This window comes from Pelophylax lessonae (genome assembly GCF_965119305.1).
Source record: "Pelophylax lessonae genome assembly, chromosome: 6".
Classification (NCBI taxonomy): domain Eukaryota; kingdom Metazoa; phylum Chordata; class Amphibia; order Anura; family Ranidae; genus Pelophylax; species Pelophylax lessonae.
In genome coordinates this window covers 241,128,009-241,149,379 of record NC_138773.1, presented here as the reverse complement: position 1 = coordinate 241,149,379, position 21,371 = coordinate 241,128,009, and the positions used below count along the sequence as shown (strand labels likewise).

Below are 21,371 nucleotides of genomic sequence, written 5' to 3'. Positions count from 1 at the left end.
AGGGTTGTGAGGCCGAGATCCTTCTGCAGATATGCCGCTATCTGTGCAGGCCGCCGCCATTGTCTGGTAGATCGCACAAGGCCGCCATTTTGGTGTAGCCTCGTGTCTCCAGCATGGGGGCGGCCATGTTTGAGGTGACTCAAACACCTCATGGAGCCAGGGGGAGGCGCCGGCAGGCGTGTTAAGGGGCGGAGCCGCCTCCTTTACCCAGGAAATAGGGCCAAAGACTTCCTGTCTGTAACAAGACAAGCACTGAGCAAGCTGATGAAAACTTCTGTGCATCAGGGATGAGCCTTGGGGTCTCTCTCTTTCTCTCTCTCTCTCTCGGGTCCAAAAAGGCAGGTAACACTGAGGGGCGCTGTTGCGACTGGGGGACACAAAAAAAAAAAGTTTCTCTGTCGCTCATTGACAGACGTAGTCTTCTTGATTCACAAGAACTGGGTTATGCTGCCCTCTACAGGAGTAGGACTAGGCAGAAAGAAAAAACGTTCTGGCTCCACCCTAGGGGCAGTCCCAGAGGGTATATCCTCTTCCTGTCTGCTACAGAGAATCAGTTTTTTTCTGTCTAGTCAGGAGTAAGGACCTAAGTTCCTTGCTGGGATCTTTTTGGTCCTGGCAAGATTTTTTCTTTAGAAAAAATATTTTTTAGGTAGTTTTCTCCAGTGTTTTTTTTCCTGTGAGATCTTCAAGCAAAAACGCCGGACTGGGCGACACTAGTGGTCACCCCAGCCGGCCTACGAGCGCGCGCAGACCATTGCATTGCGCTTGGTCGGCCGCGACACATTCAAGTAAGTATGCGGGGCCGGGCGACGGGCTGGATGTTGAGATCCAGTGGTCACCCCGGTTTCTGCCTACGAGCGCGTGCAGACCAGAGCTCCGCGCTGGGTCGGCCGCGACGGAGTCCCATTGGAGGGACTGACCTTGCGAGTTAAAAGTCTCGCTTGGACGCCAGGAACCACAGAGTCGAGGCGTCCGGAGTGGTCCACAACCCCCTACCCCGGTGGAGAGGGTATTGTGAAGAGAGGGTGCCTGTCGGTTCGGTATGGTGAGTAAACGTCCCCTTTTTTCCTCGTTATGAGGCAGTATGAATTATGGGCCCCTCCATACATGGTCAGTATATATCTGACACTAAAAGTCCCCCTTGTAAATACAGTATGTGTTTGGTGGGAAGTGGACTTGGTTTGAGAGCTAACACTCTACCCAGCAGACTGTAGTATTACAGCAGACATAGGAGGTATAATCCTACCTTAATTGTAGTGTACCTCCTGCAGATCGATAAACCGCCACTTAGCAGAGATGCAGGTGGATTTGCTGGGAAAAACGATTTCGGCGGTCCGCCGCCATTTTGCCGTAGACCAGGTGCATGTATGTCCTCAGGTCACGCCGGCCGCCATGTTTTTGGAGTCTATTGTCTCCTGTATGGGGGCGGCCATGTTTGATAAGCCCAGCTACCTCGTGGAGAGCTGGGAACGCCGGAAGGCGTACACAGGGGGCGGAGCCACGTCCTTCTACCCGGGAAAACAAACACAGCTCTTTCCAGTCTGTAAAAGACAGACGCTGACTGCAGTTGGTTGGAAACTTCTCTGCATCGGGTGGTGAGCCTTGGGGGTCCCTCTCTCTCTCTGTGGGGATCGAGAAGCAGGTACTCTGAGGGGCGCTATTGCGCTAGGGGGAGACACATAAAAAAAAAAAAAATTAAAAAAAAAAAAAAAAAAAAAAAGAGGTATTTTTTTTATTTAAAAAAAAAAAAAAAAAAAAAAAAAAAAAGAAAGTTTTTTGTTTTTTCTGGCAGAGGTGTCCTGAATTAACATGGACCCTGCCATTCATGTATCTCCACCGGATCCCCTCGAGGTGTCTGCAGGATCCTCCAGCACCCCACTGATGGTTGAATCATTGTCAGCTATTATGGAAACTTTTGTGTCCTGGGTGGAAGTGGCTTGTCATTGACAGGGCGCAAGAAAGCGACCCCCGCCTAACCCCTTATTATCTGAAACTTCGGATTCAGACTCTGAGCCTATTTCTGCAGTTGCAGGTACTTCATCTGGGATTGGTGTCTCGGGTACTGTCTCTTCAGACAGTGAGGAGGATGTTTCGGCATCAACCATAGCCCGAGAGGAAGCGTTGGTAAACGCACTCTTTGTATCTGTTCAAGAAACCTTAAGATTACAGGGTATTCCGTCGGAAATAGCTGAAACTGTAATCCCTTTTGGGACTAAAAAACGCATGAAAATGGCGAAGGTTTTTCCATTGCCCAAATGTTTTTGGCAATCCAATCAAAGAGGAATGGAGTCTGCCAAAACGCACCTCTGCTATTTCTAAACGCATTAACTGGCGTTATCCGTTGAGGAAACCCTCATTAAGAAATGGACAGAACCACCTGTGGTGGATTCACCAATTGCTAGATTGAATAAAGCCACGGTTATTCCTTTAGAAGACGCTCCGTGTTTTAAAGATCCAGTGGATCGCAAGATAGAAGCTATGTCTCGCACCTTGTTTTCCTTGATTGGATCAACTTTCAGACCAATAATTGCTATTGGTCTGGTTTCGCAGACTGTAACTGAATGGACCAAGTGGTTACGCCGGGACTTAGAAGAGGTCCCTCAGGCGGTATCAGATTTGTTGGAACAAATGATACAGGGGTTACAGTTTGTGTGTGATGCGGCGTTAGACGCCACTCCATTATTGGCGCGAGCATCAGTTTCAGCAGTGGTTCTCAGGCGTACACTGTGGCTAAAAGGTTGGTTAGCCGACCAAGGTTCCAAAAAAGCATTAGCTAATATCCCCTTTTTAGGAGAGCGTCTATTTGGAGCCAACTTAGATGAGATGATTAAGGATCTCACGGGTGGAAAGAGCACCTTTTTACCGCAAGATGTTAAGGGTAAAGGAACTCGTCAAAGACGAGGGCCTTCTTTCTCTGCTCACAAAAAAGTTTTTTCGTCCCGCGGGTGAAAAAATTAAGTCCTCCAAAGCTCCTTCAGGAGGCTTCAGGGGACGTTGGTCGGGCAAGCAAAAGCCCGCCCCCTCCAGACCTGAAGATAAATCGTCCAAAGCCTGAAGGTGCGCCCCCACCCATAATTGGGGTGGGGGGACGTCTTCGCCGGTTCCCGGATCCATGGCTTTCCAGAATCCCGGACAAGTGGGTTTGCGAAGTCATAAGGTCAGGGTACAAGATCGAGTTACGATCTCTCCCACCGGCGCGATTCTTCCCTTCCAATATCCGACTATCCCCGGATCGTTTAGAAGATCTGCGGAGAGCAGTCACGGATTTACTACAACAAGGAGTGGTAGTCCACGTTCCTTGGACAGAACGTTTTCAAGGGTTTTATTCAAACCTATTTACAATACCCAGGAAAGAGGGCAAAGTGCGTCCAATTCTGGACTTAAGGGCACTCAATTCCTTTCTCGACATAAGGAAATTCAAGATGGAATCCATTCGCACAGTAGCAGCCTTCCTGCATCCAGGGGATGTCCTAGCGTCCATAGACATCAAGGACGCCTATCTTCACATTCCCATTTTTCGCAGGATATCAGCGGTTTCTACGCTTTTCCTGTAGAAGAGAACCACTATCAGTTTGTGGCGTTACCTTTCGGTTTCGCCACGACTCCTCGGGTCTTCACGAAGGTGTTGGCCCCAATGTTGGCACTACTGCGCCAAAGAGGCAGATCGATTCTAGGTTACCTAGACGATCTCCTGCTTCATGCAGAGTCTCCTCAGACCCTGCTACAAAACATAGAAATTACTATAATTTCTTTACAGGAATTCGGGTGGCTGGTGAACCAGCAAAAGTCATTTCTGGTTCCCACCCAGAGGCTCGAATATCTGGGTCTAATTCTAGACACAGTCAGGACAAGAGTTTTTCTTCCGGTAGGGAAACTCCGAAAGATTCAATCAGCAGTTCAGTTGTTACTATCCAACAGCTGGTCTTCCCTTCGGACTTGCATGAGGGTTCTGGGGTTGATGGTGGCTTCCTTCGAAGCAATCCCATTTGCCCAGTCCCATACCCGAATTCTTCAGCAAGAGATTCTTCTGGACTATCGGATCCAATTGAGCAAACAGACCAGAGAGTCTCTGGTCTGGTGGCTTCGGTCTCCGATGCTCAGCCAGGGAAAGTCATTTCTGCCAATATATTGGACGATAGTGACCACGGATGCCAGCCTATCCGGATGGGGAGGAATTCTCGGTCAGTTATCCGTTCAGGGACTTTGGTCCCCGGAAGAATCCAGGTTTCCGATAAATGTATTGGAACTGAGAGCGATCAGACTTTGTCTGATTCACTGGACCGAGCAGCTCCAGGGCAGCCCGGTTCGGATCCAGTTGGACAACGCCACGGCCGTGGCTTATGTCAATCACCTGGGGGGCACCAAGAGTGTCCGAGCGGCCAAAGAAGTGGCTTGCATTCTTCGCTGGGCGGAACGATTTGTTCCAGCTATCTCTGCGGTGTTCATTCCGGGGGTGGAAAATTGGCAGGCAGATTATCTCAGCCGTCAGACTCCGGATCAGGGGGAATGGTCCCTCCATCCAGAAGTTTTCCACCAGTTGTGCCTACGTTGGGGCACCCCGGATGTGGATCTGTTGGCATCACGATTCAACAGAAAAGTACAGAGATTCGTGGCTCGCTCCCGCGAGCCTCTAGCAGAGACCGCAGACGCACTGGTCACCCCGTGGGGGCAATACCAGCTAATGTATGCCTTCCCTCCTCTTGGGTTACTGCCAAGACTTCTTCGCAGGATAGAGGAGGAAGGAATTCCAGTAATCCGGACTGGCCTCGTCGAGCTTGTTACGCCGACTTGGTCAGACTGGTGGCGGACGTCCCGTGGAGACTTCCTCTCAGGGAGGATCTACTGTCTCAGGGACCGATCTTCCATCCTGCTTTACGATCGCTGGTTTTAAACGGCCTGGTTATTGAGACCCAGGTGCTGAAGGACAAGGGATTGTCAGCTTCAGTTATTCCTACTCTAGTTAAAACAAGGAAAGCGACTTCCAGAAAGATTATCATCGTACATGGAAGTCTTATATTGTGTGGTGTGAATCCCTTGGGTTCCATCTACATCTTTATTCGGTAGCCCGAATATTGGCTTTTCTGCAACAGGGAGTTGAGCAGAAGCTGGCCTTGAGTGTTATCAAGGGTCTGGTTTCAGCATTTGCTATCTTCTTTCAGAAGCCTTTGTCTACTCATTCCTTGGTGCGGAATTTCATCCAGGGGGTGCGACACCTGGCTCCACCAGTGCACGCGCCGTTACCATCCTGGGATCTTAATTTGGTGCTGTCGGTTCTTCAGACACCTCCCTTTGAAAATATCAGGGAGATTCCCTTGCTTACTTTATCCCAGAAGGTGGTCTTCTTGGTGGCTATCACTTCTGCACGCAGGGTGTCAGAACTGGCTGCATTATCCTGTTGTTCCCCAGATCTGGTGGTTCATAGGGATAAGGTTGTTCTTCATCCGAATCCATCCTTCCTTCCTAAGGTGGTTTCAAAGTTTCATTGAATGAGGACAGTGTATTGTCCTTCCTATGTCCTTAGCCCAATCATCCTCGAGAATTTGCATGGCATTCCTTGGATGTAGTTCGGGCGATCAGGATATATTTGAATACTACGGATTCAATTTGTAAGACGGATTCACAGTTTGTGATCACGGATGGCCCTAAGAAGGGGTTGCCTGTTCTGCTGCGACCATCTTTAGATGGATCAGACAGACGGTGGTATAGGCTTATTTTATCTAAGGGTCGGGATCCCCCGTTCCCTGTTAAGGCGCATTCTACTCGGGCGCTTAGAGTTTCCTGGACCCTCCGCCATCAGGCGTCAGTGGTTCAGGTTTTCAAGGCGACTGTTTAGTCGTCGGTTCATACCTTTACAATATTGTATAAGGTTTATGTGATGGCATCGTCAGATGCCTCTTCTGGCCGCAAGGTTCCTGCAGGCCACTGTTTGAGGAGACTGTTGGTCTACCTCGAGGATTTGTGGGGTAGGTCTCATCTGTTTACTCGATGAGTCCTTTGATACTTCTGGTTGGCTCCGGTTGGGCCTTCTAGTTTGGATTTTGATTTCGGTCAATCCCACCCCTCATTTGTGGCACTGCTACTGGATGTCCCAGTTCTTGTGAATCAAGAAGACTACGTCTGTCAATGAGCGACAGAGAAAATCGGATTTTTTGTAAGATCTTACCGTAAAATCCTTTTCTCTTAAGCTCATTGACAGATGTAGTACCCGCCCCTCTATCATTGAGTTGGGTTGGGTTAAATTCTCTGTTGCTGCTTTGGGACAGAACTGATTCTCTGTAGCAGACAGGAAGAGGATATACCCTCTGGGACTGCCCCTAGGGTGGAGCCAGAACGTTTTTTCTTTCTGCCTAGTCCTACTCCTGTAGAGGGCAGCATAACCCAGTTCTTGTGAATCAAGAAGACTACGTCTGTCAATGAGCTTAAGAGAAAAGGATTTTACGGTAAGATCTTACAAAAAATCCGATTTTTTTACTTTGTCATTTTTTGTCGCTGGCAAGTGTCTTGTATAATCATTGACCCTGCCGCATAGGTATCCCCACCTGATCCCCTCAAGGTGGCCGCAGGACCCTCCAGTACCCCACTTGTTTTTAATGCATTATCGGCAGTTTTGGAGTCTTTGGTATCCCGGGTGGAGGTGGCCTGTCAGGGACGGGGGTCAAGAAGCGACCCCCGCCTACCCCTATTGTTTATCAGATACTTCAGGGGCTGTTGTCTCAGGTAATATCTCCTCAGCAGTGAAGAGCACGTTTCTGCCTCCGCCATAGCACAAGAGTGGTGGATGCACTAGTTGTGTCCGTCCGGGAAACCTTTAGTCTTGAGGTTACACCGGCAGAGGTAGCTGAGACTGAGATTCCTTTTTGGTACTTGTTAGCCTACCAAAAGGGTGAAGGATTTTCCTTTACCCAAATAGGGTCGTTTTGAAACGAACCCCTGTTATTTCCAAACGCATGGCTAGGTGCTATCCGTTTGAGGAATTCCTCTTTATAGGATAGACGGTACCACCTGCTGTCTTGCCACAGACTTAGGATAAAAGGACCTCGTAACTAACGAGGACCTTCCTTTCCTGCTCATAAAGAGTTGTTCGTTCCGCGAGGGTGGGCGATAAGGCGAAACCCTCCAAAGCCCCTTTAGAGGGGTTTCAAAGGGCGCTGGTCGGCTAAACAAAAAGTCCGGCTCAGCCAAGCCTGAAGATACAGCCTGATGCGCCCCTACTCATCTTTGGGGTGGGGGGGGGATGTCTTCACCGGTTTCTGGAGGACACAGGATCGAGTTTCGATCACTTCCACTGGTGCGATTCTTCCCTTCTAACATTGAACGGTTTCAGGGGTTCTATTCGAACCTATTCACAATGCCCAGGAAAGAGGGCAAGGTGCGTCCAAATATGGACTTGGTAAGAAATAGAGTCCATCCGTACAGTGGTGGCCTCCCTGCATCAGGGGGATTTCCTGGCGTCCATAGACATTTAGGAGGCCTTTCTTTATATCCCCATCATCGCAGGACATCAGCGTTTTTTCGCTTTCCCAAAGATCATCCCTGGTTCCCACCAGGAGACTGAACTATCTGGGCCTAAGGTTGGATACATCCTGGGCAAGAGAGTTTCTCCTTGCGGAGAAACTCCAGAAGGTTCAGTCAACGATTCGGATGTTGCTGTCCGTCAATTGGCTTGGACTGATGGTGGCCTTCTTAGAGGCAGTACCGTATACCCAGTCTCATACCTGAATTCTCCTGAAGGAGATTCTTTTTTAATGGAATCAGAATTCCGATTCCCTGGACAATCGGATCCGGTTGAGTGAGCGGACCAGGAAGTCTCCGATGCTCAACCAGGGGAAGTCATTTCTTCCGATAGTGTCCAGATTACCAATAAGGGTATTGGAACTGAGAGCGATCAGATTTTGTCTGATTTACTGGATCGAGCAGCTCTAGAGCAGCCCGATTCGGATCCAATCGCATATGGCCTCTTCATCCAGAGGTTTTTCACTAGCTGTCCCTTCATTGGGACATCCCGGATGTGGATCTGTTGGCACCTTGGCTTAACAGGAAGGTGCAGAGGTTTGTAGCTCGCGCCGCGATCCTCTAGCGGACGCAGCAGAAACGCTGATCGCCCCGTGGGGGCAGTATCAGCTACGGCATGCCTTCCATCCTCTCAAGTTGCTGCGGGAACTTCTTTGCAGGATAGAGGTGGAGGGAATTCCAGTTATTCTGGAAATTCCGGACTGACCTCGTTGAGCCTGGTACGCCGACTTGGTGAGGCTAGTCACGGACGCTCCTTGGAGACTTCCTCTCAGGGAGGATTTGCGGTCTCAGGGACCGATCTTCCATCTTGCTTTACAGTCGCTAGCTTAATGGCCTGGCCATTGAGACCCAGGTACTGAAGGACAAGGGAGTGTCAGCTTCAGTTATTCCTACCTCCAGTTAAAGCAAGGAAAGCGACTTCCAGCACACGGAAGTCTTATATTGCATGGTGTGAATCTATTGGATTTCCCCCACATACCTATTCGGTGACCCGAATTTTGGTCTGTCTGCAACAAGGGGTTGAGCAGAAACTATCCTTGAGCACGATCAAGGGTCAGGTTTTCGGCGTTAGCAATCTTCTTTCAAGAAACCTTTGGCTAATCATTCCTTGGTGCGGAATTTCATCCAGGGGGTGCGACATCTGGCTCCGCCAGTGCGCGCACCCTTACCGCCTGGGATCTTAATTTAGTGTGGTCGGTTCTTCAGAAACTTCTCTTTGAAGATATTAGGGAGATTCCCTTGCTTACATTATCCCAGAAGGTGGCCTTCTTGGTGGCCATTACTTCTGCACGCAGGGTGTCAGAACTGGCCGCATTATCTTGTCGTTCCCCATATCTGGTGGTTCATAGGGATAAGGTGGTTCTTCTTCCGAATCCATCCTTCCTTCCTAAAGTGGTTTTCAGAGTTTTTCATCTGAATAAAAGTATTGTGTTACCTTCCCCGTGTCCTAAGACTAGCCATCCTTGGGAGTTTGCATTACACTCCTTGGATGGGGTTCAGAAGGATACACTTGATTACTACGAACTTGTTTTCGTAAGACGGACTCACTTTTTGTGATCACGGATAGCCCTTGAAGGGGGTTGCCTGTGTCTGCCGCGACCATATCTACATGGATCAGTCAGACGGTGGTACAGGCTTATTCTATTAAGGGTCGGAATCCTCCGTTCCCTGTTAGGGCGCACTTCACTCGAGCGCTCAGTACTTCCTGGGCCTATCGCCATCAGGCGTCAGTGGTCCAGGTATGTAAGGCGGCCACCTGGTCGTCGGTACATACCTTTACAAAATTTTATAAGATTGATGTGATGGCATCGGCGGATGCCTCATTTGGCCACAAGGTTTTGCAGGCCGCAATTTGAGGAGACCGGTGGTCTACCTCGGGGGGTTTTTTCTGTTGAAAAATTTCTGTTGAGTCTCATCACTGAGGATGAGCATTGTAAACTTCTAGTTGGCACCGGTTGGGCCTTCTAGATTGGATTTGATTTCCATTTTCCCACCCCTCATTTGTGGTACTGCTTTGGGACGTCCCGAGGGTGTTGAATCACCGAGGACTACGTCTGTCAATGAGCGATAGAGAAAAATGGATTTTTGTAAAATCTTACCGTAAAATCCTTTTCTCTTAGCTCATTGACAGGCGTAGTACCCGCCCCTCTGTTTTTGAGTTGGGTTGGGTTAAATTCTCTAAACACTGCTTTGTGACATAACTGATTTGCTAGAGCAGGAAGTGAGAGGATATACCCTCTGGGACTGCCCCTAGGGTGTGGCCAGAACGTTTTCTTTCCGGTCTAGTCCTACTCCTGTAGAGGGCAGCATAACCCGAGGGTGTTGAATCACCGAGGACTACGTCTGTCAATGAGCTAAGAGAAAAGGATTTTACGGTAAGATTTTACAAAAATCCATTTTTCTCTTTTTCTCATTGAAGAACACAGCTCCTGATAGTCATAACCATTGAGTTATACTGCTCCCTACAGGAGTAGGATGCTAGGAAAAAAAAATTCTGGCTACACCCATGGGCGGTCCCAGGGGGTATACCCCCTCTCTGCTATAGCCATTCAGTTTTTTTTTTTTTTTTTACCTAGTCAGGAGTAAGGACCTATTTTCTTAAACGCCTCGCCAGGCCTCATACGACCGGGTCTCAGCCCGAGTTGCAGCGTTCATTTTGGCTGACAGCTCCCCCATTTCGATAGAGAGGGTTTCTGTCTGGAGCATTACCCGTCTGGTTCCTGGTATGGTGAGTAGCTGTCTCCCCCTGAAGGGTTTTGGGGTGGACGTGGGCCCCTCCTTGGGATGGTCGGACCCACGGGTTCTCCTCCTTCCCAAAGGCACCCCCCCTTGCCAAGTCCCTTATCCTGCTCCCCCACGCTGGGGCTATTTGGGTGGTCTTGCCACTTTCCTGGGATGGGGCAGGGCGCTAACTGGAGATGGGGCCGTTGGGGTGTGCCACCGGCAACAGGACGATCGATTGTGCAAAGGGGGGTTTTACCTGGTGGGGGCTCCTGCCAGGACCCCCTTCCACCCTGGATCTGTTCTTGAAGCCTGGTCTCCCTGGAGTCTTTGGAGCACATTCTTGAAATGGAAGATCCATCAAGGCTTTTTTTTTAAGTCTGATCCGCAGACCAGCACTTGAGCGAAAAAACATGCCGAAGGACCACTACCAAAACAGAGAGGCAAACCATCAGAGGAGCGGCATCCAACGAGGCATCACAGATAAACTGAAGCCCCTGGACCAGCTGGTCTGCCAGCTCGGCAAAGGCATGGGGGAGCTGTTCCCCCTCCAGGTCACGTTGTAGGAGCTTAGCCCACTCGGTCAAAGTTTGCGACACTAGGGCAATGGTGAATACCAGCCTCATTGACAAACCAGCAAGAGTGTACATAGTGTGGGCCACAGCCTCCGCCTTCCGGTCAGCCGGATCCTTAAAGGCCAGGGACTCTTCAACCGGAATCATGGTTGCCTTGTTTAATCTAGAAACCGGAGGGTCCACCACCAGTGGCACAGTCCACTTCTTAAGAAGGGACTCCTTATAGGGGTAACGCCTAGTAAAGCGCTTAGTGACCCCACGGAAAGGCTTTGGTCGTCCCCACTCTTTAGCGACATTTCTGTCAAAATAGGCAGGGAAAGGAAACACTTGCCGCTTTGGATGACTTATGAGTGCCAAGGGACGCCTGCGCCTCCATTGCAGCTTTAGCTGCATCCTCCATCTTCAGGGTCTCACGCACAGATACAATCAGTGCATCCACCAGCGCCTTTTGTGCGCGGTCGCAGATATAAAGGATTCCAGGCGCATGGTTGCAGACCCAGCAAGGTGACCCACGTTCGTGGTGGCCTGAATCAAATTCAGGATCTGATGAGGCAGGGAGCGCTTTTTGCTAGCCCGTCACCCACAAGCTACCTCCACCTGGGACACAACGGACTCCAGGATCGCCGTCAGTGCATGGATAGATGATTTGAAAGATGACTGCTTTGGGACGTCCCAATTGTTTTGAATATCTGGAGCTGTCCGTCAATGAAGGAAAGAGAAAATGGGATTTTTGACTTACCGTAAAATATTTGATGTTCATTGACAGACACAGCACCCACCCCTCTATGGATATGTTATTCTCCTGACACTGCTTGTAACAAAACTGAGTGGCTATAGCAGTGAGAGGGAGTATACCTCCTGGGACTGCCCATGGGTGAAGCAAGAAATCTTTTCTGCCTAGTGTCCTACTCTTGTAGTGGGCAGTATAACCCAATATCAGGAGCTGTGTCCATCAATGAACATCAGAGAAATGGATTTTACGGTAAGTCACAAATCCCATTTTTTTTTTAAAGTATGTTTACTATTTAGTGTTCGGCTGCATTCAAAGGTGTTTGGGCTGCAGTTTGCACACCCCTGGAATGGACAGATGGTATTAAAATGACTGTAAATTTATTATTCTGGTACAAAGCATTGCACAGTTATTTACAAATGAAATAATGATTTTTTTTTTTTTTAATGTTGCTCTTTTTAACCACTTAAGCCCCGGAGGATTTGGCTGCTAAAAGACCAGGGGGTATTTTGCGATTCGGCACTGCGTGACTTTAAAGGACAATTGCGCGGTCGTGCGACACTGTACCTAAAAGAATTTGACGTCCTTTTTTTCCCACAAACAGAGCTTTTTTATGGTGGTATTTGATCACCTGTGCGATTTTTTGATCACGCGCTATAAACAAAAAAAGAGCGTCAATTTTGCAAAAATAGCAATATTTTTCACATTTTTTTTTATATGAAATCCCCCCCCCCCCAAAAAAAAAAGTAAAAATCAAAATTTTTTAACATTTTTGGCCAATTTGTTTTATGCTACCTATGTTTGGTAAAAAAAATCGCAAAGAGGGTATTTTGATTGGTTTGCGCAAAAGTTATCACGTTTACTAACAAAGGGAAAGATTTTTGTAATTTTTGGGTTTTTTTAAACGCATAATGGCGGCGATCTGCAATTTTTTTTTTGCGGTACTGCGACATTGGGGCGAACAGATCGGACCCTTGACTGACATTTTTGACACTTTTGGGGTTACCAGTGACATTTCTACAGTAATCAGTGCTATATATATGCACTGTTATTGTAATACTACACTGGCAGTGAAGGGGTTAACTTTATTTGAGAGGGAGGGGCTGTGTGTGTCCCTAGGGGCGTGATTCTAATGGTGATTGGCTGTGGTTGAGCTGTAGGAACACTGATCAACGGTCCTACATAGTAGAACCGTATGATCAGTGTTTCTACACAGGGGAGAATGACAGGCAGCTTGTTTACACAAGCTGCCTGCCTTTCTCCCTCTCCCCCGATGTCCGCCGGTCACACGCGCGGGGGGGGGGCCCGTGACCGTGTGGGAGCGCGCCGCCGCCGGCGCACGCTCGCTCCCCAGAGCCTCACAGGCTAGTGACGTATATATATACGTCACTTTGCCTGTGAGGGGCTGACCGCCGCAGTATATCTACTTGCGGCGGTCGGCAAGCGGTTAAAAAAAACACTAAAAAAAAAAGAAAAAAAAAAACAGCACAAAAGTTGTAGTGAGGGGGGAAGAACGAGGTAATTCTGGCTGATTAGGGTAAACTAAGGGTTAGATAGATACATTTTATCTTTTTTTTATATTTTTTTTATTTGTAAGGCTACTTTATTTGACATCGTCTGCAGATTAAAGTTCATCCCTTTGATCTGCAGATAAATGAAACCGAGGAGAAACCAAAGTAATATTATTACTTTCTGTCTTCACATACAGTGAGTTAGACAGTTCTTTCTTGATGCCTTCAGCTGCTGTTAGTACATATCAACTACCGGCTTCATTTTCTGATTTTTGACAATTGCTGAATGTTGTCGGGGGGAGGGGGGATGGGTGGGCAGGAGGACTGGATGTGCTACACACACATTCTGTAATCTGACCCCTGAAGAAGCCACGTGACGCGGAAGTGGCGTAACGCGTAGGGACGTTCGGACCGGAAGTGACGCACATCGCGGAAGTGAGGACTGCGATCCCACTCCGACGCTATCCCTTGTATTTGCGCTTTGTATACTCAACAAATGTGAGTAGTTTTAAAGTTATGTTTAATAAAGAACCCGTTATCCAGACCTACTGCACTATTTTGAGCATTCTGTTTTGAGAGCCATTGGAACTGTGGAGAATCTGGAGAGGGAGAGGGAGTCTTATCATCTGCAGTAGCCCAGATATCTGACACTAGTGGAGTACGGCATAAAACTGGAGAGGAGCCCCCTGGATTACTATTAAGGCTTTTACCCTTAGTCTTCAAGGTGAGAGGCTTGAACACCCTGAGGGGAAGGAGAAGCACCCCACTTTTTGTAGCACGGTGTTTGGTGAAGGAGTAGCACCTGTGGACTCATACTTATTCACTTGCACATATATTTTTTCAATTTTTGGACTTTATTTACACCCAGACCGCGATTTAGTTTCTGTGAAGCACAGAGGACAATGTGGTTTAATATATATGCACCTGAGCACTTTATTTATCACTAAAGAATGATTAACACATTAAGTGTTTTTTAGGTCATTGCTTGTTTACCTTTGTTCACTATGATTACGAATTTTATGTATATGGTTTAGTTCCCATTTGTACATACTGTGATAGTCACACACACACCAGGTATAGTTCATTTATTTATTTATTTATTTATTATTCATTATTGTTCACCTACCCAGAAGCGCAGTACCCCCCACCGTTTATATTTGAAGATGTTTTATTGTACATGTGCAGCATGTCCATTGTCCAGTGTCCTCAACAGGTTGAAGGACAGCAACCAAAAATGTGCAAAGATATGCCTATTGCGACAGCAAGATGCAATCAGTCCTCATTGATTATGTAAAACAAATTTTTACCTGTCTCCCTTTTTTAACAACTGTTGAGATAAGATATCAGTCATCCATGCAGTGTACGGATTTCAGTTTTTCAACTCATTGACATACATTGAGAAGTAATCATTAAAGCAGAACTTCACCCTAACGAGGAAGTTCTGCGTTATGTTCGTCTTCTTTTGGAACTTTTTTTTTTTTTTGGGGGGGGGGGGGGTAGAGAGAGATTATTACCTTGTTTTGGCAGGTACCCACACGCACGGTCGAATTGCCTAGGCGATGTCACTGGAAGTTTGACTCTCCCTCCTCCCTGCTTGCAGCCTTCTGGGACATGTCGCAGGTCCCAGCAGGCTGTGGATCTTTCACACACCACAGCAGGAAGCCAGCTGTGAAACCACAAGGGAAGAATCACAGCTAGCTTCCTACATTAGACATGCCAGTTCTGGGACCCAAAGACCATTGAAGAACCAGCTTGGCTGAGGATGGCGCTGGATCCTTGGACAGGTAAGTGTCCTTTTTTTTAAGTCAGCCGCTACAGTATTTTTAGTGAGTGAACAACTGCTTTGAGCACTACAGTTGTGTAGCACTGCAGTATTCTTTGAAGACCGTTGCAGTTATAAATGTTGGTGGGATAAATTGTGCAAATAAAGCTTGCCAATGCCATAGGCCACAGTTTTTATAGGTGTCTGTAAGTATTATTACATCATTAAATAGACTGCTCATTTGCCAGTTTAAAACCTTTTCATCTCAATTTGCGAATAGTCATACCAATTCTTATACAATCTTGTTAATATTCTATAGTACAATTGGCATAACTGTCTAAAAAGATTTCAATTTCACAAGATCTGAAATGTTCCTAATACTGTTTTTCAGGTATCCGACTTTGAGGATGGATTAACACTATGAACAGTTTTCTTATACTTGCTAGTTGGTATCCTGCATGATCCAGAGAAGCATTTGATATGATCTTGCTGACACCTTAGTACAGTCAGGATCTTAGTGTGAAGATGAGTTCTGAAGAGAGAGGCATATCGCCGGCTCACAAAATATCAACTCCAACGCACAAAAGTGCCTCGTCTTCTTCCTCATCTCAGAGGGACAGTAGACAGGTAAGAAGTATGAAATAATCCTTTTCTGGCTCAGTTCATTTGCTAATCTTTAAAAGTGCAATTATTTGAAGTATTTACGTCACAGAAAAAAAGTAAGGAAAAGTAAGTCGCACTCCTGTGACCCACATGAGAAGTATGACCAAAAAGGCTTTTGTTTTTTGAAGCTTTTTTTTTTTTAAAGAAAAGTAATCAGACAAAACAGCTTTAAAAAAAAACAAAAAAAAAACATATGTTTGCAATAAATATTTATTCAAAAAATGTAACAAACTTCCTAGGCTACACACAGCATCATACAGATATAGAAAAATCCATACACCCTGAAGGGTAACCAGGTGTCAGATCATTGTAAATACAATAAAAAAAAAACATTTGTAAATTATTAATCAAACCAAATTAGGCTACTGCTTGCCCAGGGCATATGTAAGATAAGTATAATTACTCTGTAACATAAACAGATCAGGAAGATTACTTTGAAAAACATCACTGCAACAGTTGATCCCACGGTAACGCAGTAGCATAACCAGAGATAGGAGCACTTATCACCAAGGTTGACCTAGCGCCTCAAGGCTTTTTACCTAGCTCCTTTATTGATATTGAAAAATGAGAGGCTCTAGGACTCTGTTTGCATCCATATTATATATGTCACTAAGCGTAAAAAAAATAAAAAATAAAATGAAAGGAAATAGAAATAAGAAAAAAGCAGGAGTCGTGGCCCTCGGCCCAGGCCCCCAACACCTAATTCCAGGAGCTATGGGGCTTGAAAGTATCTTATCCAGGGGGACCACACTTTTTTAATTCTGGCTTATTTGTCTCTGAGAATGCTGGTCAGTTTTTCATTGACCATAATCCAGGAAAGTTTGTTTTATTAATGCAACTTTGACCACTGAAGATTTCCATGCTTGCTCTATAGTAGTTTTAGCTGCTAAGAAAAAAAAATGAGTTAAACGATGTGTAGGGATCTCATCCAACAAGTCAGCAAACAGCGCCGTTTTAAGTTTTCTTAGGTATGTTTTGTCCTGTCACTGACTAGACCAGGGTAAATATTCTGATCCAATAGCACTGGACCTTCGTGCAGGACCAACAGACATTAAACATAGTACCCTCTCGCCCACACCCTCTGAAACAAAGGTGTGAAATTCCAGGGTATAATCTCGTAAACCTTGCTGGGACCAGGTACCATCTGGAAAACACCTTGTAGTTCACTTTCACCAATGAAGTATTGAGTATTCCTTTGTGCACCATGGTTGACCACTGCACCCATACCTCCTCTATAGTCTCGCCCAGGTCTGATTCCCATAATGCTTGGTAGGAGGGCTTAGTCCGCTGACTATCAAGGAGGACATAGAGCTCTGAGATCCCCCCCCACGAACACTCGAGTCCGCGTAAGCATTTGTTTTCAAATAAGGTCCTAGTGGTTATTTCTATCTGATCCGTACTCAGGAGTTTTTTTTTTTTTAATTAATAATTTGATACAGGCAAAAGGATTCCATCTGGGGAATCTGTTGCGTGTCCAGAAAATAAGACCGTTGCCTAATCCTTTGTGATCTATGAAGTATGCTATCCTGTAAAGGCCTCTGTTGACCCACCACATGAGTCTGCCCTGGAGGAAAATGCAGGTTATAAATTATAGGGGCCACAGGGGATTAGGGAGATCTAAACAGGTATAATTTGCTCACCGTGTCTCAGAGATGTAGGGAGTGGGATAAAGACAGACTCAGAATAGCCTGATGTTCTCTTGTCGGGAGCCACATCAGGAGGTCTAAAGGTATTGCGGGACTAGCCTGCGCCTTCAAATGTATCCAGTCAGGTTGGTATGTTGTAGAAGAAATTGAATACAGTTGTACCAATTGAGCAGCCCTATAGTACCTCAAAAAATGAGGAAGTCCCAGTCCACCCTACATCCACCACCACCACCCCAAATTAATTTGTAAACCAGCGATTTAAGTATTTTAAAGAACACAAATGTATTGGAATTGACAATGACCGAAAATAATAAATGATACTGGGAAGAACTGTCATCTTAATAGATGCTATTCTACCCACCCAGGAAAGCGCATGTACAGTATCCGCCAGTTCTTCAAATCTTGTTCAATGGAGTTATAAAGGCTGATAAAGTTAACCAGAAACAGTGTGGAAATGTCCTGAGTGAGTTTAACTCCAAGATAAGGAAGTGCTTGTGTACACCATTTAAAGGGTAAAGACCTGTGTACAGTCTCCCGAGTCTGAGATTTATGTCCAACACTTCCAATTTGGATTGGTTACTTCGCAGTCCCCAGACAGTCTCAAACTTAAAGTGTGGCAAGTAAGGTGGGCCAGGTTGTGATGGGATCTGTTATAAATAGCAAAAAGAGCGCATTTATGAGTTTTGCCACCACTAGAGACACTGTGAATATTGGGATTGGCTTTTTTAATTTTTAATATGATTGTAATTTAAGAAGCACAACCCTTAAACAAAACATACCAACAAAGGAAAATAATAAAATGGTTATGTTCAAAGGTTTGCGTACCCTTACTTAGTATCATTTAGGATCAATGACAGCTTGCATATTTTGTAATTGATTGGAATCCGACCCTTTAGTTTATCATGGTAAAGCTGCCCCCATTCTTCTTGAAAAAAGTATCCAGGCTGTATAAATTACTGAAGTGTCCACCATGAACTGCATATTTGAGATCTCTTGAAAGTGGCTTAGTGATGCTGAGGTCAGGAGATCGTGATTCCCCTTCCAGAACCTTCATTATTTTCTACTGCAGTCATTGACTTGGCCTTATATTTTCAATTGTTGTCAAACTGGAAGTTCTAAGTTTGACCCAAGCAGTTTCCGGGCAGATTATTGCAAAATGTTTTGATATACCACATTCATCTTGCCATCAATTTTGATGAAATTTACTGTGCCATGACATCTCACACACACCCCCAGAACAGCAGAGATCTACCTCCATGCTTCACAGTATAGATAATGTGCTTCATTTCATAGGGGTTTTTAATTCCTCTCCAAACAGGAGTTTTTATCTCACTTCTTCAAACGATATTGTTCCAGAAGTTTTGAGACTTCTCTAGGTATTGTTTGGCTTATTGTATTGGGTATATATACAGTAAACTCTATGTAAACCTAGAAACACAACTGTAATTTATTTGAAAATTTATCATTTTTATCAGCTATCCAGAAGAGCCATTGAGGTTGCCATTGCTGTGACTCATTTTTAAAAAAAAATTCAAGGAAGTAAAGGAATCTGTGAATTCTGTCTTCAAACACTACAGCTGTGTCAAAAACGCCACTTATTTTGCGCAATCAAAGCATACCCTTTAACAATTTTTTTGCTGTCAATGTAAGTCCTACATCAGCTGTAGAGGTGTGCTGCATCAGCAGGATGGAAGTGATCCCACCACCATATCGCTTCTACTGACCCCTGGAAACGAGGACCCCCACTTAGGTTACCTACCACCCATATTTCCTTGTGCTTTCCTACCTCGAAGAATTTTTAGCCACCCACGTACAATTTTTGAATTCATTAACAAGTTAAACAGTAATGCGCTAAGCTGGTGCTCCTTCTTATTATGTTCGTTTTTAGCCCTGGTTTTTCCCGAATTGAAAAGGGCAGCAAGGCTTCAGTGCACACATTGGTCGTTCAAGTTGGTGAAAACCTACATTGGTCCCTTTTGGATTGCTCAAGGTAAAAGATCTGTCCATTTGGGCTCCATGAATATTGGACTGCCAGGAAGATTGTCACACCTGTAGAGCGGACTTTTTGCACATTTTTTTTTTTGCCTCCCACGTACATGTTAATCCGTACCGGAATATGTACACTTTTGGGGAGCCTGTGTACAAAAGTGCAGATTGTGCTACATGTTGCATACCATCAGGCACGCTGTAGTGAGGCTGATAATTCTAGGGTCTTTATTCATGGTTAACTCTAAATGGATGATATAGAAGAGCTTTTAAATTGGAAGATTTTGGGTTCCAAAGCTTGTAGCCATTTTACAGTCAAGTACAATTTTAAGGCTTGATATATCTATCTGTTTACCTCTTGTAGCCTCATCTTTTATATTTTCTTATTATTTATATGTATTTATAATTGTGTAGTATATTGCATTTTTTTTTGCACTTAAATGAAGGTTACTATATTGTTTACTGAAAGTTTGCATTTTATAAGCTGTTGCACTAAATTGATGCACATAAAAAAAATGAATTATCATTTTGTTCTCCAGGGCCTCAGAAAAGATTTACTGTTTGGAGCCTTAAAGTGGTTCTAAAAGCTGAAGGTTTTTTACCTTCATGCATTCTATGTATGAAGGTAAAAAATCTTCATTATGCAGCTCCCTTCACAGCCCCCTTAAAAATTACTTAAGCCCAATTGCAATCCAGCAATGTACATGACAGCGGCTGCTCTCCTGGATCTCTGCCACCTGATTCTCTAAGAGACAGCAGTGGAAGCCATTGGCTCCTGCTGCTGTCATTTACAGCTCACAGCCAATAAGGAGGGAGCAGGGGGTGGGGCCAAGTCCCGTTCTATGTGTCTTATGGACACACAGAGCAGGGCTTAAGAGCAAGCAGCTTGCTTTGGGGCACTTGGAGAAAGGAGGGGCCAGGAGTGCCACGGGGGACCCAAGAAGAAGAGGATCAGGGCAAAGTAAGGTTCCCATAACCTGGGATTCTTCATTCCAGAGGGGCAAACTGAAATATTGGTAACCAATCCTGTTTGATTTATCTAGATGTGGACATTATTCACATATCTGATTTGTTGGATTTAAATCTGCACACACAGCTACACTTTTATTTGCTGCACTTTATTTAAACTCTAGCATGTATGTGATGGGTCTATAATAAAGAGTTAAAAACAAAACCGTAAGGTTTAATAGTAAGAGTGGCTTCAACACTATGTAGGCGCAGGAATATTTGCAGCTTGGTAAACGATTATACTTCTCGACCCAAAAAAATCCCTGCTCAAATCATTTGGTCAGAGCCTCATTGACAGGGAGTGGGATGGAAGGGGGAGAATGTAAAAGTAAATTGCTCAATGAGAAATTAAAGCTGACATGTATGGCCTGAACAGTAGCTTCAGTGCTAGCTGTGGTAAACACTGCTAAATGCTGTCCTCGTAAAGCGCTTTCTTCTATTTAGGGGGTGTGCAGTCTTAACATTAGTAGCTGATGGAAATAGGATGCTAAAAAATGAATTGCTATAAAGAGACCATTTTGAGCTCAGTAATTCAATCAGTAGATTGCATTCTGAATGCCATGGCCTACCAGGCAATTTATAAACTCTGATTGGGCCATTATATCCGCTATCCATTTCACAAGCCGAATGGTATTTTTATTTTAGGTTTTTGTGGTAGCTATTGCCTATGATACAATGAACTGATGTCTTCTTCATCAGTTATGTACAATAAGTAAATTTTAGAAAAATGTAATTTATAAAGAAATATAAACTTTAACTGCATCAGATTCAGGCATGAGTGAATAGCAATTTTTTGCAATTTTCCTTCAAAACACAAGCCAAGCAAACACCTTTTTTTAAATAAGAAAAAAGCAAATCAAAAGATAAAAAAAAAAACTTTGGGCTCTCTCACTCCCCATAAAACTTATGAATTCTCTCAGTCCCCTGGACTCACCTAGCTTTCTCAGTCTGTCAAACTCTCTTAGCCGCCTCAACTCTGTTTGATGAACATAGAATAATTCAGTGCAGTCTCTCAAGTAGAGCACCTTTTTCTTCTGGCAAGAACACACTCCTGTTTCCAAGTGGGAGCTATTCTCCTACTTGTAGCCCTGAGCTATGGTCCGAAGTATGCACACTGCAACCTGCAAGTCTCCAGTAAAGCCTAGTACACACGCAATGATTATCGGTCGACCGATCGTCCGTCTTTTGTCCAGAGTTGTGTTTTGTTTGTTCGAATGTGCCTAGACTGCACACAAATTTTCTCGCCTGACAAAATTC

At 45.3% G+C, this 21,371-nt stretch overlaps 1 protein-coding gene across 1 annotated transcript in view; it reads left to right on the top strand.

Moving 5' to 3' along the window:
• OSBPL6 (oxysterol binding protein like 6) overlaps positions 1–21,371 on the top strand; it is a gene marked incomplete at its 3' end in the record, with an annotated part of 388,621 nt that overhangs the window by 196,465 nt on the left and 170,785 nt on the right. Inside the window, exon 3 of the mRNA XM_082261776.1 lies at positions 15,203–15,438. Coding sequence (XP_082117902.1) covers positions 15,337–15,438 — 102 coding nt within the window. The 5' untranslated portion in view covers positions 15,203–15,336. The remainder of the gene's footprint in view (positions 1–15,202; positions 15,439–21,371) is intronic.